This window comes from Ahaetulla prasina, chromosome 1, assembly GCF_028640845.1.
Source record: "Ahaetulla prasina isolate Xishuangbanna chromosome 1, ASM2864084v1, whole genome shotgun sequence".
NCBI lineage: Eukaryota > Metazoa > Chordata > Lepidosauria > Squamata > Colubridae > Ahaetulla > Ahaetulla prasina.
This window is the reverse complement of record NC_080539.1, coordinates 88,083,549-88,098,737: the sequence shown is the minus strand read 5'-3', so window position 1 is coordinate 88,098,737 and position 15,189 is coordinate 88,083,549. Positions and strand designations below refer to the sequence as shown.

Sequence of the window (15,189 nt, the reverse complement as noted above, 5' to 3'; positions counted from 1 at the left end):
GCTGGAAAAACACCCAGCCACCCTGGGCTGAACATCAATATTCCATTTCATCCAGCTGGCGTGACCTCCCATGTGGAAAGGCGGAGAAACTTCCTTCGCTCGCGCAAATCCAAACCGAACTCCATCAAAATTCGCCGCTTCGTAAAAACTCCCGCTTCCGCGCCTCTCCAGCCAATCGCAGAGCTGGGTCCCCAAGTTGCCCGTCCTCACGCTCGAGGCGCCAAAAAGCGCGGCTGCCCGCACGCTTCGCGCGGGTGACGCTTCCCCCGGCACCTTCGGGCGGACGGGAGGCCGGCCGGTCACGTGCTTCGGCGAAGCCCCTCCCCTTCCTAGTAGAGGAACGAATCTGCGAGGCTGGGCAGATCGCGGCTTACAGTTTAGGCGGTTGTCAGGGAGAAACAAGATGGCGGCGGCGACGACGGAGGAAGATACGGAGCTGAGGGATCTCCTCGTGCAGACGCTGGAGACGAGCGGGGTGCTCAACAAAATCAAGGTGAAGGGGGCGAAGGGCGGGGCTAAGCCTTGGGTTTGAAGGGGCGGGGGAAAAGAAACGGGCGAAGCGCCCCGGTTGCACGCTCGAGAGAAAGAGAACGAGCGCGCTCTAGAGCGAAGCTGCCGGTTGCGCGGGCCGCAGAGGTGGTCAGGAGACGTCGACCGTACCAACCTGCCTGCCGCGCGCGACCATTCCCGCTTTCAAGGGAGGCGAGCGGGGCAACGACGCTTTGCGCCGCTCTCGATTAAAGGCGCATGCGTCGAACTTTTACTTGGCGGTCGGGAGGTGGAAGGTGTGAATGGTCGTTAAGAAAGCCGGACTGGAATAGATAAAGGCCTCTGAAGCCCCAACATTCTGTTTCCATGGTTTCCGGTCATTGGCAGCGCTAGGGCGCTACTTCTGCTCCTGCAAATTGCCTATGGTCATCGGGTGGAGAACGGCAACTGTTAATAGTCGTATATCCAGGACGCTTAAAAAAAAAAAGCACGTCTTTTAAAGTTGTGAAGTTGGTGGCATGAGCCGTAAGAAAGACTCATTCCTGTGGGTTGCACGAGAAAGGGCTTCCCTTTGTCTGCCTCTTGCCACTTTGGCTGCCCAGTTTCATTATATGATAGAATGTCAGGCTTCTTGCACGTGTTGGACAATACTAGGCTGGTTAGAATTATATGGGAGCTGTAGCCCCCCTCCACTTATTTTCGAGGGCATCAGGATAAGAAAGTCTGCCTCAGGTTCCGAATGAAAAGAAACCAGTTATAACCAGCTATTTTTCTAAGGAACCCAAGATAATCTACTTGATTATGCTTCTCTCCCTGCTACCTCTCTTCTCACAACAATCTCATGGTGTAAATTAAGTTGAAAACTAGTGACTGCCACCAGATTATCTGCTACACTTTGTGTCACAGAGGAGATTAAAATGCAGGTGTTTCTTTTCTGTCACTATGTCCCAGCGTTATAATTTTATAGTCCAGGAAATACCATGCCTGCTGGGTATTGTTTAAAAAAAAACCAAAGAAGAAAATGGGCCATGAGAAGATATGTAGCTTTTGTTACAGTGTTGCACGGATACTGACATGAAGCCATCAGGAATTAAACCTGAATCAATGCGATTTTTTATTTTAGCTATCTTTTGTGTTCTTACATTAAAAAGGACTGGATCATGTATCTTCTTACTCTTGGACAACTCTGCAATACTGTTTATAAAAGATTTGATAATTGAATGGGAACAGTTGAATGAGAACATATTACATCCTGTTTGCTGTGGAAAGGTAGATAAACGTTGCTTTCTTTCATAAGAATCTGGTTTGAATAAATCTAGATGCAAGGAGATCCAGGATGAATAAAAAGTAATATTTCTTTATACAGTAGTATACATGTTTAATCATTTCATTCATGGCAATCAGTTCAATTAAGGACCACCCATTAATAAGGGGATTTGATAATGGAGGACAGGATTATCATGTGTAACTAGTCTTAATAGTTATACTATCGCCAGAATTGAAGGCACAATATGCTGAATAAAGTTGCAAAAGATAGCCACAGAAGATATTCATCACCTATATGAATTGCTTGCAGGCTTCCAGATGAATCTGAATCACCATTGTGTGATATAATATTAAAATAAAGAGGCTTTTGACTTTATCTAGCAAGATTCTTTCTCTGTTTCTCTTCTACACAGGAAAGTACTCCTCTTTATGTACCATTTCACATTTAAAATGATTTCTTACATTGTAACTTTAAAAGTTCATTTCCATTTAGTTTATTCTCATTTCATATTCTTCAACTGCTTCCCAGTCCTAAACTGACCTGTTTCTCTTGTCTAAGTTTACTTGTGTTTGATTGAAGAGCTTTATCAAAACAAAATGTTTTTGACATGCCAAATCTTATATTTGCCAGAACACTTCTACTCCAAAATAAACTCCATAATGTTCATGAGTGGAGCCATCCAATCAGGAATGAACACTATTGGTGCGTAAGATGAATTTGTGCAAAGGCATTCTTAGTCATGGCTACCAACTGCTTTTAAAAGTAGGAATTGACAGTTCAAGGGGGTCCCCAAATTGTGCATAATTTCTGTTTGAGGTAACTGCAGCCAGTGCTAAAGAAGGAGAATACCTTGAACAAGGAAACTTCAAAACCTTTAACCATTTGATCTTGCTTGGGATAAGCTGAATGCGGTTGTTCCGCATCCTGAGCTTTACTGTCTCCAGACACTAGGTAAGAACCTTGACTGCATCACTTGGTTGGCCTAGGGTAGAAATATATAACTGGATATCATTAGCATATCGATGATACCTAATTTCTTAATAAATATTCTCATCCAATGGTTTCATGTAGATATTAAATATAAGCATATTAGGGTTAGGGTTAGAGTTGAACCTTTTCAGCAATATGCTTTACTTCTAACCCTCAGAGCTGATCTAGAAGGATACCAGGATCTATGGTATTGACAACTTCTAAGAGATTGCATGATGCACCACCCATCCCAGCTGTGCCAAAATTTATCTACAAGTGAAATCAGTACATCTCAGTATTGTAACTCACTCTGAAACCCAACTCAGGGGTCCAGATAATTTGTATTCTGGAGACATTCTGGAGCTCCAAATTGACTACCTTCTCAGCACTTTCCCTAAAATGGGAGATTTTTAGATTAGTTTTAAAAAGTGTAGTATTGTTGGATCAGGGACAATATCTTAGGGAGGAATGGGTCACTGCCTCTTTAATTGCTGGTAGAACTATTCCATCCCTCAAGGATGATTTAACACAGGGGTCTCCAACCTTTGGAACTTTAAGCCTGGAGGACTTCAACTCCCAGAATTGTACAGCCAGCAAAGCTGTGGAATTCTGGGAGTTGAAGTCTGCCAGGCTTAAAGTTCCCAAGGTTGGAGACCCCTGATTTAACACCAGCAGGATCCAACAACACATCTTGGAGGCCTTAAAAAAGGAGTAATATAGATCTTAATTACCATGGGTTACATCCATGGTCTGAAGGACCCTGTGTAGTTCTTCAGTACCATCCAATTTTAAACTCTTTCCTAGTAACCATTTAGACCATGCCTCAATCAGCTGCAAGTGATTTATATAACCAGAGTTCAACTAGAATAAATCTATGTGACTTTATCTGGTAAGGGCAGGGCAGAATAGAATAGAATCTAATTGAATCTGGAAGGGACCTTGGAAGTCTTCTAGTGCTCAAGCAGGGAACCCTCTACTTTTTCAGACAAGTGGCTGTCCAGTCTCTTCTTAAAAACCTCCAGTGATGAAGCACACATTTCTGAAGGCAAGACATTCCACTGGTTATCTTCATAGTAACCTTGCAAATGTTTCTCCAACTCTCTTTTCCCAGGAAGGAATGAGTCATTTAAAAAATGTCACTGGATAGTATTATCTAGAAAATACTTTTGTTTTACCACAAAACTGAGCTTTGGCTTTGCACATTGAAATCTGGATCTTGCTTCTGTTTTGTCTTAATCAGAATTTTCTTTAATTGCTGATTGTATGTATGTATCCATTCAAAGTATGTGTGGAAAAAGAAATGGGTGTAGTTATCTCAACATTAAAGATAGATTTTAGATTTCATGCAAGTCATGTATCCCAGGAAAGAAAAATGGTTTTAAATGAGACTTTTAATGGTAATATCCAGGAACTATAAGTTAGTTTTTACGATTTTTTTATTTGATGTATAGATTAAAATTTAATGAAATTGTTTTGCAATAATAAAATTACAATTATTTGATTTCTTGCTCAAAGTTGATAGTTTGATTGTGTAGTATTAAGTTGGCTTCAACTCTGAGTGACAGCATAGACTTTTTCCATGATGGTCCGTCCCTAGCCTGATCCTTCAGGTCTTCCAATGATGCATCCATATCCACCACAATTTAGGCCTTCCATCTTGCTGCTGGTCATCCTTTTCTTCTCTTTCCTAGCATTAGAACTTTCTCCAGGGAGCTAGAGAACTATACTTTGTATAGTATGATAATTTTGTTCAGGTGAGACATGTATGTGTTTAAAACATTTAATTTTATTCTTCAGTCAAAAGGTTCCTGGAACATTTTATAAGTAAGATTAATAGGCTTATCCCTGCCCATAGGTTTATAATCTCACAAAGTAAGGCATAAAAAACTAGTGGAAATATGTCAGTTCTTAAAGTTTCATTTCATATCTCAAGTAGTTGAGATGACAATAGATCAGGACTTGCAGTGGAGTAACTAATGATTATAGTTGAACATAAACCATGAGCAACCGAATTGTGAAAGAGCAGGTGGAAATCCAACTTTTTTGTCCCTCTGTCACTTCACATGTGGCTTTTTTGTTATCTAATTTTCTTAATATACTTAATGTACAAATACATCATCTTGCACAAAACTTTCATTACAGGCAGAATTGCGGGCAGCTGTATTTTTAGCACTTGAAGAACAAGAAAAAGTTGAGGTAAGGCACCAAAGTAATAAATATTTAAATTAGTTGTAATGGTATACATTATCTCCCTTTGTTGACACTTTTAAGTAAAGGAATCTTAGCTATTTGAGTGTTTCTTAATTCTAGCTATTTCTGGTCCTCAGGTAATGTCTATGGAGATTCTCAGTCATCCAGGTCATAGTTGTCCCAAAGGTGCTTTTTCAAGAGGCAACTGGACTTCCTTGTTTTTCTTTGAAGACGTTTCACTTCTCATCCAAGAAGCTACACATCTTCAAAGAAAAACAAGGAAGTCCAGTTGCCTCTCGAAAAAGCACCTTTGGCATCCTCAGGTAATGTTAAGTGCTAACTCTTAAAGGGAGGGAGAAGACTGGGGTTTCTTTTTGCTTGACAATTTGTAACATCTGAAAAAGCTAAAGATGAGCACAGTATGTTTTCCCAAGATGTCAACAATATCAACCCAGCCTGCATTTGTTGTGGGACCATCATTGCAGAAATAAAACTTGTGCTGGTTCAGGCTGTTATATTACCTTTCTCTAGCAACTCCATGCTGGAATGCCTTTTTACTCTCCTTTCTTTAGCTGGCAATCCCACCATATACAGGTCATTTTCAACTTGCAACTTTAATGGAGCCAGCCCATTATAGTCATAAGTTGTGATGATTGTAAAGTGGATCATTACATGATTGACCCAATTAATGACTTTTTTCAGCAGTCTTCATCAAATCATCATGGTCATTAAATGAATCCACAATCATTGTGAATGCCAGGATCATTAAATGAACTAATTGTTCTCTATGGGGCATGTTTGCCAAAAATGACTAAGTAAATGGCACTTTTTGGCAAAAACAACAACAACAAATCACAGTCATGTGACCAAAGGACATTGTAAATGTGGGCCAATTGTCGAGGGCTTGAATTGTGTTTACATGACCACAGAGGGGAAGCCATAGGAGCATCACAATTAGATTTGTAGCTACCTTTTGGGGGAGTGATCTGTTGTAACTTTGAATGGTTTCTAAGTTATAAGTTGAGGACTATCTGTATAGTATTGACTATTATTTATTTAGTTCTGATGGTTGTTGAACACACAGATCAGCTTGGTATTTCTACTAAACCTGTGATGGCGAACCTATGGCGCGTGTGCCAGAGGTGGCACGCAGCACCCTCTCTGATGGCACGAGAGCTGTCGCCCCAGTTCAGTTCCGCTGCACATGCGCACACACCTCCCGCTGGCCAGCTGGTCTTTGGGTCTCTGCCGTGCATGCACGGGGGAGGGTGGAACATATGCGGAGGGGCTGCGTGCACATGTGGGGGGCATGCAGGGGGTATGTACACATGCACAGGGGTGGGGCTAGTATAGGGGGCCACACGCCCATTGCAATTTGGGGGTTCGGGCGCATGTGTGTGCATTCATGCCGCTTTGGGCACTCGGTCCAGAAAAGCTTAGCCATCACTGTACTAAACCCCAGATATGCGCATGTCCAAGATGGCGCCGCCCTGCTGATCGGGGGCGCGGCGACGGGCCTTTCCGGGCTCTTTTTGGGTCTGGGGGGGGGCCTTGATACCATCATAGGCCCCCCGCCCTGATGGAGGAAGATCCAGCCGTAAATAGGGTGGCTGGGCGCTGTGCGACTCCGCGGGGCGTTGGGAGAAGCCACGGAGCCACGGAGGTAATCCTGGCGGCCTAGCGGCCTGCCGAGCCGCCGCCAGCCTTTGTCGGCGGTTTGGCGGCGGCGGCGGCGGGGGGTAGGGGGGCGTTGGCAGCGCCCCCTGGACCCCTGCCTGGAAGACTTGGCCAGTGGAAGTTGGGTTTGGAGTTTTGGGCGTCTCCGGTGGCGATGGGAGGAGCCCGGAGGCTGCGCCCAATGAAGATCTGGAGGGCCGCCCGGCCCATCGGCCTCTTTGAACCTGCGGTGGCGAGGGCGGCGGCCTGGCCCTTCCTCTCCGCCGGGCGCTGGCACCGTGAGCCCTGGGTCTGCTGGCGGATTTGGCGACGGGTGTCCCCTCTCATCTGGGGAGCTCCAGTGGCCTGCTCACGGTGGCGGCGGCCTGGCGGAGGCGGTGGCGGCGGCCTGGCGGAGGCGGTGGCGGCGGCCTGCCCCGGTGCTTGAAGTGGCGGATGGCCCGATAGGCCCAGGGTGGCTGTGACCTTGCCCTAGTGGCGCGGATATGTGGCAGCGCCGAGGAAGGCCCGCGGGTCCAGCGGACACCCTCCACTATTTACCATCTTTATAACATCCCTACCATCGCTCCTCTCCCTTCTTCCTTAGCCCACCCCAGGTCGCTTTGTATGGGGTGGTGAACTGACTGAGTCAGCGGTTTTGTCATCTACCGCACATGGATTATCTCGAACTATTTCCCATCAGGACAGACTGGTCATGGTCATTTTATCATCTGTTATGACTTTTGCTGCCAACTTGACCAGCCCAGGATGGGCCTTGCCCGGACCGTCTCAGTGATGCGAACATTTACTGCGGCTGACCTTCTTGCCCTGCGAGATGCCCTCCCGGGTCTGGCCCTCCAGATTATCGAGGGCCCACCTTGAGGACGGGCTTTGGAGTCCCGAGAGGTGGCATGCGAAAAATAGGAGGCTTAGGGGTTTTTTAATTGGCTGTTTTAATAGATTTTTTAAGGGGAGTTTTAAAGGGGATTTTAAGGGGGGGGGGAAGGAAACCGACGGGCTTGGGTTGGGGGTGGGAGGAAGGGGTGGGTGTTGGGGTAACCCGTCGGGGGAGTCCAGTTCCTGCACATGCTCGTGGCGGGGTTGGTGGGTCCGAGGTCATGGGGAGTCGGTGTTCCATTGGTCGAGGGTGGTGCTATTTCCACGGTAAGGGGAGGGGCAGATATGGCGGAAGTGGGGCTCATATCGTGTTAGGGGTGCGCGCCGATGCCTACAGGCGATCGCGCCCGAGCCCTCAAACTTCTCCTGCCTCGGATGGTCAGGATCCTCAGGGCCCTGGCCTTCGCTGATGTTATGCAATGCACGGTCCGTGGCCAATAAGGCCCCTAATTCACGATCTTATTCAGGGGTGCCATGGACCTTATGGGCGTTACGGAGACCTGGTTGGGCCCAGAAGGGGGCGTGCCCCTTGTTCAGATGTGCCCACCGGGTTTCCGAGCATTTCATCAGCCGAGGGGCCAGGGTAGGGGTGGTGGGGTGGCGGTTGTGATTAGAGAGAGTCTAGAGCCGAGGGAGACCACTGTACCTCAGATTGCCGGGTGCGAATCCTCTTGTGAGATGGGGTCATAGATGTCAGATGGGCTTGCTGGTGGCGTACCTGGCTCCTTGCTACGTGACAGCTGCCCTGCCCGAGCTCCTGGAGGTGCTTGCTGGGTGGTAGTTGAGACCCCAGACTTTTAGTCGTGGGGACTTTAACTTGCCATCGTCCGCCTGCCATCGACGGTAGCTCGGGAGTTCATGGCTTCCATGACGGCCTTGGACCTGACCCAAGTAGTTGATGGCCCTACTCACGTTGGGGGTGGCACTCTGGACCTGATTTTTGTCTCTGGTCAGTGGTTGAGAGATCTGGACTTAAAGGAAATAGTCATTGAACCTTTGTCATGGTCAGATCACACTCTTCTCCGTCTGGCCTTCCTGCCCGCCATCCACCACCGCAGGGAGACGGAGCCGACACGTTGGTTCCGCCCCAGGCGCCTGATGGACCCGGAGGGGTTCCGGACGGAGCTTGGGCCATTTCCTGAGGGTCTGGCACACGGCTCGGCTGAGGAACTTGTTGCGGCCTGGGAACGGGCCGCGGCGGGGGCCTTAGACCGGGTCGTGCCTTTGCGGCCTCTGACCCGGCGGGTCCCAACCAGCTCCTTGGTTCTCCGAGGAGCTGAGAGGGATGAAGCGCCGGAGAAGACGCCTAGAGAGTTCCTGGAGGTCTAGCCGTTCAGAAGCTGATCGGACACTAGTGAAGTCCTATACTAGGGCTTACCTAGTGGCAATGAGGGAAGCGAGGCGTACCTACGCCTCCTCCCTCATTGCATCGGCAGATAACCGCCCAGCCGCCCTGTTTCGGGTGACCCGCCCCCCCCCACACCCCGGGGGGCGGGATGGCCCGGTGCAGGGACGTGCTGAGGAGTTTAACGGTTATCTATACGATAAAATCGTTCAGCTTCGGGATGGTTTGGACCAAGATTGCGGTGATACGGGTGAGACGGCTGAGGGTGGTCTTGGTGACATTGTATGGGATGAGTTTGACCCTGTCGCTCCCGAGGACATGGACAGGTTGTTGGGGAGGCTGAATGCCACCACATGTTTACTGGACCCGTGTCACCTCCTGGTTGGTGCTGGCCACCCAGGAGGTGACACGAGGCTGGCTCCAGGCGATTACGAGCGCTTCTTTGGTGGAGGGTGTCTTTCCGCCGCCTTGAAAGAGGCGGTGGTGAGGCCCTCCTCAAGAAGCCTTCCTGGACCCGCTGTTTTAGGTAATTATCGCCGTCTCCAACCCGCCGGCGAAGGTTGTAGAGAGTATGGTGGCATATCAGTTTCCTTGCACCTGGATGAAACTGTCTATCTAGACCTGCTCCAGTCCGGTTTCCGACCCGGTTACAGCACGGAGACGGCTTTGGTCAGCAGGATGATCTCTGGAGGGCCAGGGATAGGGGTTGTTCCTCTGCCCTGGTCCTATTAGACCTCTCAGCGGCTTTCGATACCATCGACCATGGTATCCTGCTGCGCCGTTGGAGGGATTGGGAGTGGGAGGCACCGCTTATCGGTGGTTCTCCTCCTATCTCTCCGACCGTCGCAGTCGGTGCTGACAGGGGGCAGAGGTCGGCCCCGAGGCGCCTCACTTGTGGGTGCCGCAGGGGTCGATTCTCTCGCCTTCTGTTTAACATCTACATGAAGCCGCTGGGTGAGATCATCAGTGGTTTCGTGTGAAGTACCAGCTGTATGCGGATGACACCCAGCTGTATTTTTCACACCGACCACCCCAACGGTTATCAAGTGCTGTCCCGGTGTCTGGAGGCCGACGGGTCTGGATGGGGAGAAACAGGCTCAAGCTCAATCCTCCAAGACAGAGTGGCTGTGGATGCCGCATCCCGCACAGTCAGCTAAATCCGCGGCTGACCATCGGTGGCGAGTCACTGGCCCCGGCGGAGAGGGTGCGCAACTTAGGCGCCCTCCTGGATGAACGGCTGTCTCTAGAAGATCATTTGACGGCCGCTCCAGGAGAGCGTTCTACCAGGTTCGCCTGGTGCGCCAGTTGCGCCTTTCTGGACCGGGAGGCCCTATGCACGGTCACTCACGCCTCGTGACGCCTCGCCTGGATTACTGCAACGCCTCTACATGGGGCTCCTTGAAGGGCATCCGGAGGCTACAGTTAGTCCAGAATGCGGCTGCGCTGGTGATAGATGGAGCCCTCGTGGCTCCCGTGATAACACCCATCCTGCGCAGGCTGCACTGGCTACCTGTGGCCTTCCGGTGCGCTTCAAGGTTTTGGTGACCACCTTTAAAGCGCCCATGGCATAGGGCCGGGTTATCACGGGACCGCCTACTGCGACCAGATACCTCTCACCGACCCGTGCGCCTCACAGGAGGGACCTCAGGGTGCCGCCAGCTAGGCAGTGTTGCCTGGCACGCCCAGGAAGGGCCTTCTGTGGGGGCTCCCGCCCTCTGGAACGAGCTCCCCCCAGGACTCCGTCAACTTCCGGACCTTCGAACCTTCCGTCGCGAGCTCAAGACACATTTATTCATCTGTGCAGGACTGGCTTAGATTTTAAATTTTATAGGGGTTTTAAATTGATTTTAATATTTATATTTCTATTTTTAATGATAGGGCACTGGAATAAGTTTTTTAAAGATTATTTTAATTTTGTACATTGATGTTTTATATGCCTGTGAACCGCCCTGAGTCCTTTGGGAGATAGGGCGGTATATAAATTTAAATAATAAATAAATAAATAAATAAATAAATAAATAAATAAATAAACCATTGCCTGCTGCACTCTGATTCTGATGATGGACCAAAAAGATGTTCATTTAAGTTAACAGAAATATCAATACCTGTTATGTGCCTCTTCAGTAAAAACCCCATCATTACTTATTTATTAAATTCATATGCTGTCCATCTCATTGATAAAGCAACTCTGAGTGCTTTACTGCTTGTATTATATTGCTTTGAAGTACTGATAATTTTGCAGTGTAGGAAAATCTCTTAAACTGTTTTTCTTTTCTTTTTTTGAGCAGAATAAAACTCCTCTGGTAAATGAAAGTTTGAAAAAGTTTTTAAGCACAAAAGATGGTAAGCCTCTTTCTGTTCATTAAAGTTAAAATATTTGTTTTACAAATAATGATTACCTGACAATGAAAGGGAGACTATAGAGAACAAGGAAACAGCCTTGACAAAACATTGCAGCAACCATTTTCTAGGCAAAAAGAGCTGGAACATTTTTTTTAAGTCTAGTTAAAATTAGATAACAATTGTAATTCACTGGAATATGAGAAGGGGAATTCTATTATAGCCAGTCTGAGGTAAAGATGTTTTAGCCTTTCTGCAGAATATATTTCTGGTATGGTCTACATAGTGGAACTGACATGGATTGAATGAATGATTATGAATGAATTACTTTTGTACTGAGCTAACAGAATTGTTTCATTTTTTCTTGTAGAGCTCAAAAAAAAAAATTAACCTTTTATGGGTCCTTGAAAAAGCTATTATTCACATTCTTTCCACATGGCAAATGAAAATTATAATATATCCATAGGTGTTCAGTAGAAACCATGTGGGTCATTATAATAATGTATATTATTTGAAAAGATGTTTTTCACAAACAACTAATAGTTTAAATTTAATGTAATTTAATTTAAGCACGAATGCCAAGATTTAGTATTAAAAATCAGTTTCAAAAAACAAATCTGCTGGTAATCTTTATAGCTTTACCATTTTCAATCTTTACAATAGGGAAAAACAATTTGGGAAGAAAGGAGTTTAATGAAGATACGAAAATCAATATATATTCCTTTATGTTTTAAAAATAATAATAATTGTATTTTTTCTATTTTGCTATTTATTACATTTAGCACTAAAAATACTCCAGATTCTTCACATGCTGGTCATATAAAGATGTAAAAATTTTATTAACAAAGTATTATATTGAGATTTCTGGGTAAGAAAGCCTTGGTAGCGCAGTGGTTAGAGTGCAGTACTGCGGGCTACTTCTACTGCCTGCCGGCTGCCTGCAATTTGGCAGTTCATATCTCACCAGGCTCAAGGTTGAGTCAGCCTTCCATCCTTCTGAAGTGGGTAAAATGAGGACCCAGATTGTTGGGGACAATATGCTGACACTTTAAACCGCTTGGAGGGCTGTAAAGTACTGTACAGCGATATATAAGTCTAAGTGCTATTGCTAAGAAGAGAAATCAAGCTTGCCTGAATCATCCCAGGGAATATATAAATATATTGTAGTTCATGATAAAGTGACTTTCAAACTGAGAAGTCCTGCTTCACAACTTAGGCTACAGTCTTTTTCCACTTGCCAAATAATAGCCATTGAATTCAGTTGGAATTGTGATGTCATTCTCTTAAATGCTAAGATACATCTATTTAAAAATATACAGGCCAATAAGAAAATGTAGCCTTGCAAAGTTATTTATTTATTTAGAACATGTATATGTTCTAAAACATTGCTTAACTCAAGCAATAAATGACTTCGTGTAGCTTACAAAAATCTCTCACCAAAATAAAAAAGTAAAATGGAACATGAGCCTAAAATAAAACAGTTAACTGGTGATCAGAAACTAAGATTTGTTGTACCCCATGAAATGGGAACTCAGCTCAACTCGACCCAGGTGCCAGGGGAAAGAGCTGGGTCTCAATTTCTTTTTTAAAGTCTGCATGTAGCAGGAGGTTGTTCCAAAAGCCAAAAGCCATCTCCAAGAAGGAATACCTGGGCCTCACAAGGTAACATTGTTTCAGAAATATATCATGGAGTTTAAATGGATAATTGTGAATGTCCATGTCCCATCATGTCAAGTATTTTGCAAAAAGGCAAGCGTCTCAAGGCAGTCATTTGATGAACATGCCCACATTTGTATTCTCAAAATTCTAATCCACTTCTATCCATACTATAGAGCATTAGTGAACTTTGAAATGCTTTTCTTTTATATTAAAAATCCCAAGTAACTTTTGGATGTTAAAATCTTTTGTTTTTTAATCCAAAATGTATTTATTATGTTAAATTATGTGTCTTAATGATTAACAATTGTAATTAAAAGACATTTAATATGATTTCTTTAAAAGGCCGGTTGGTGGCAAGTCTTGTTGCTGAATTTCTTCAGTTCTTCAATCTTGATTTTACTTTAGCTGTGTTTCAACCTGAATCAAGCACAGTAAGCACATTTAATATTTTTATTTCAACATTATGCTCTGAAATTGTTCTGGTTTAATGGAACCTGAATTCATTTTTAAACTTAATTAGTATGCTTTGTATTGCTGTTTTGGCATATCCTGAACGGGAATATAGTCATGCTCACTATAGATTAAATGCAGGAGAAGTTTAATCTAATGTTTCAGTGTCTTATTTATGCTGTGATGATATAATTAAATCACAATTTTCTGAGTTTTTGTTTATTTCACTTAGACCAAGATAGAAGTAAAGAATTTCAGATTTGGGATGGTTTAATATTTGAATAACAACACCGAATGGATCTTGCCTTTATTTTCTGTATGCATTCAAAACTTAGTTTTATACTTCTGAAACAAGAAATTTAAAATAGATTTAGCTTACAAGCAACTTTATATAGGATAAAAATAGGTTTTATCCCTTGATATTGACCAAACCACTTGTATATTTGATGGCTCAACTATGTGAAACATGAAGAACCTCCAGTTCCCCTGAACATTTACATCCACATTTAAGATTATAGGAAGTTCTATACCTCTGGGTTAGTTTCCCAATTATTTTCTTCCCTAATTTTAATATTAAAATGAATTTTAACCTTAATTATGGAAGTCTCCATACATTAAAACCTTTTATTTATATATGTATTTTACATATATATTAGCCCAGTTCTGAATGGATCTAGGTGACATAATGTGTAGTATAATGTAAACTACAATACAATACATTTATTTACTTACTATAATTGGAAGTTATACTACAATAGCCACAATAAAGTCACAGCATAAATTAACATTTTTTCCAGTCCAAACATGGTTGGCTATGTTGATATCTCTATATTAATTCATTTAATGAATTTGGTTTGTAATATCTGGTAGAGAGCTCATTTACTTAACTTAAAATTTAAGCTGGAGAAGAACTTAGAAGGTGAAAGAGCGTAATACCTGTTATATGTCAAGTTCATTTGTATATCCTCAATGAAAAATGGGGAAGTTAAAAGAAAAAGATGACATCTGTGGCACAGACATCTGCATATTGTAAAAAGGAATTTATGGCTATGAATTTTGACATAAAATGTTTTATATTTAGTTTGCTGTAAAAAAAATTAGAGAACTACTGAATTACCTTTTGGCTTAGAGTTGCATATAAGTGTACGTATGTGTGTATCTTTGTGTTTTTGCAGTCAAATGGACTTGAACCTCGAGAAAGTTTAGCTCAAGACTTGGGCATTTTAGAACCTAAAGCCCCAGTAGATGGGCCCTTGCTACTGGAAGTGGTCAGAAGATGTCAGCAGAAAAAAGGCTTTTCTAACAGTGGAGACGTAAGACTGTTAACATCCTAACCATGTTAATGAATTCTTCATTTTGATGTAGGTACTTTGAAGAGCAAATTACTGTTGAAATAGTGATGTTGATTTAAAATGTTTTGTAATGTTTCCTTTGGAGAGAGTATGTCAGTACCGTTTTTGTGTGCATGTCCAAGTCAGTCTTGATTCCTAGTGGTTAAGCAAACATGTTCCTTAAGTTTTCTTGGCAACATTTTCAGAAGTGGTTTGCCTTTGCCTTCTTCCTTAGAATGACTGGCTCCAAATTGCCCATCTGGCAGGACTTGATTTCCTTAGTCCTGTTCATACATCTTAACCATTAGACTATACTGCCCTTTATTTCTCTAGTGCTTAATTGTATTCTAATAAAATCATATTTTATATTGACTGGTTTTCTACATTTCTAATTAGGTAGCTCCAGTAATATCTGAAAATGTACATTCACCTTCAAAATCATCAGATGAAAGATCTAACATACTTTCAGTGCCAAGTAAGGTAAGCTGAAATAGTAAAATAAAGCATATCTTTAAAAGTGATATTTCTAAAATCTAATGCTAGTCTACAAATTCTTTGTAATGGGAAAATATATATTACCATAATAGCAATACCAC

The 15,189-nt window shown here is 44.0% G+C and overlaps 1 protein-coding gene across 2 annotated transcripts in view; it reads left to right on the top strand.

The window, feature by feature from the left end:
• Positions 1 to 256: 256 nt before the first annotated feature.
• The window catches only part of CEP43 (centrosomal protein 43), a 36,355-nt gene continuing 21,422 nt past the window's right edge, over positions 257 to 15,189 (top strand). Inside the window, exons 1-6 of one of the 2 annotated variants that reach the window (XM_058167907.1) lie at positions 257 to 493; positions 4,868 to 4,921; positions 11,102 to 11,156; positions 13,155 to 13,243; positions 14,438 to 14,575; positions 14,990 to 15,073. In XM_058167907.1, the coding sequence (XP_058023890.1) occupies positions 404 to 493; positions 4,868 to 4,921; positions 11,102 to 11,156; positions 13,155 to 13,243; positions 14,438 to 14,575; positions 14,990 to 15,073 (510 nt within the window). In that variant the 5' untranslated portion in view covers positions 257 to 403. The remainder of the gene's footprint in view (positions 494 to 4,867; positions 4,922 to 11,101; positions 11,157 to 13,154; positions 13,244 to 14,437; positions 14,576 to 14,989; positions 15,074 to 15,189) is intronic. The other variant, XM_058167915.1, reaches the window with a different exon arrangement.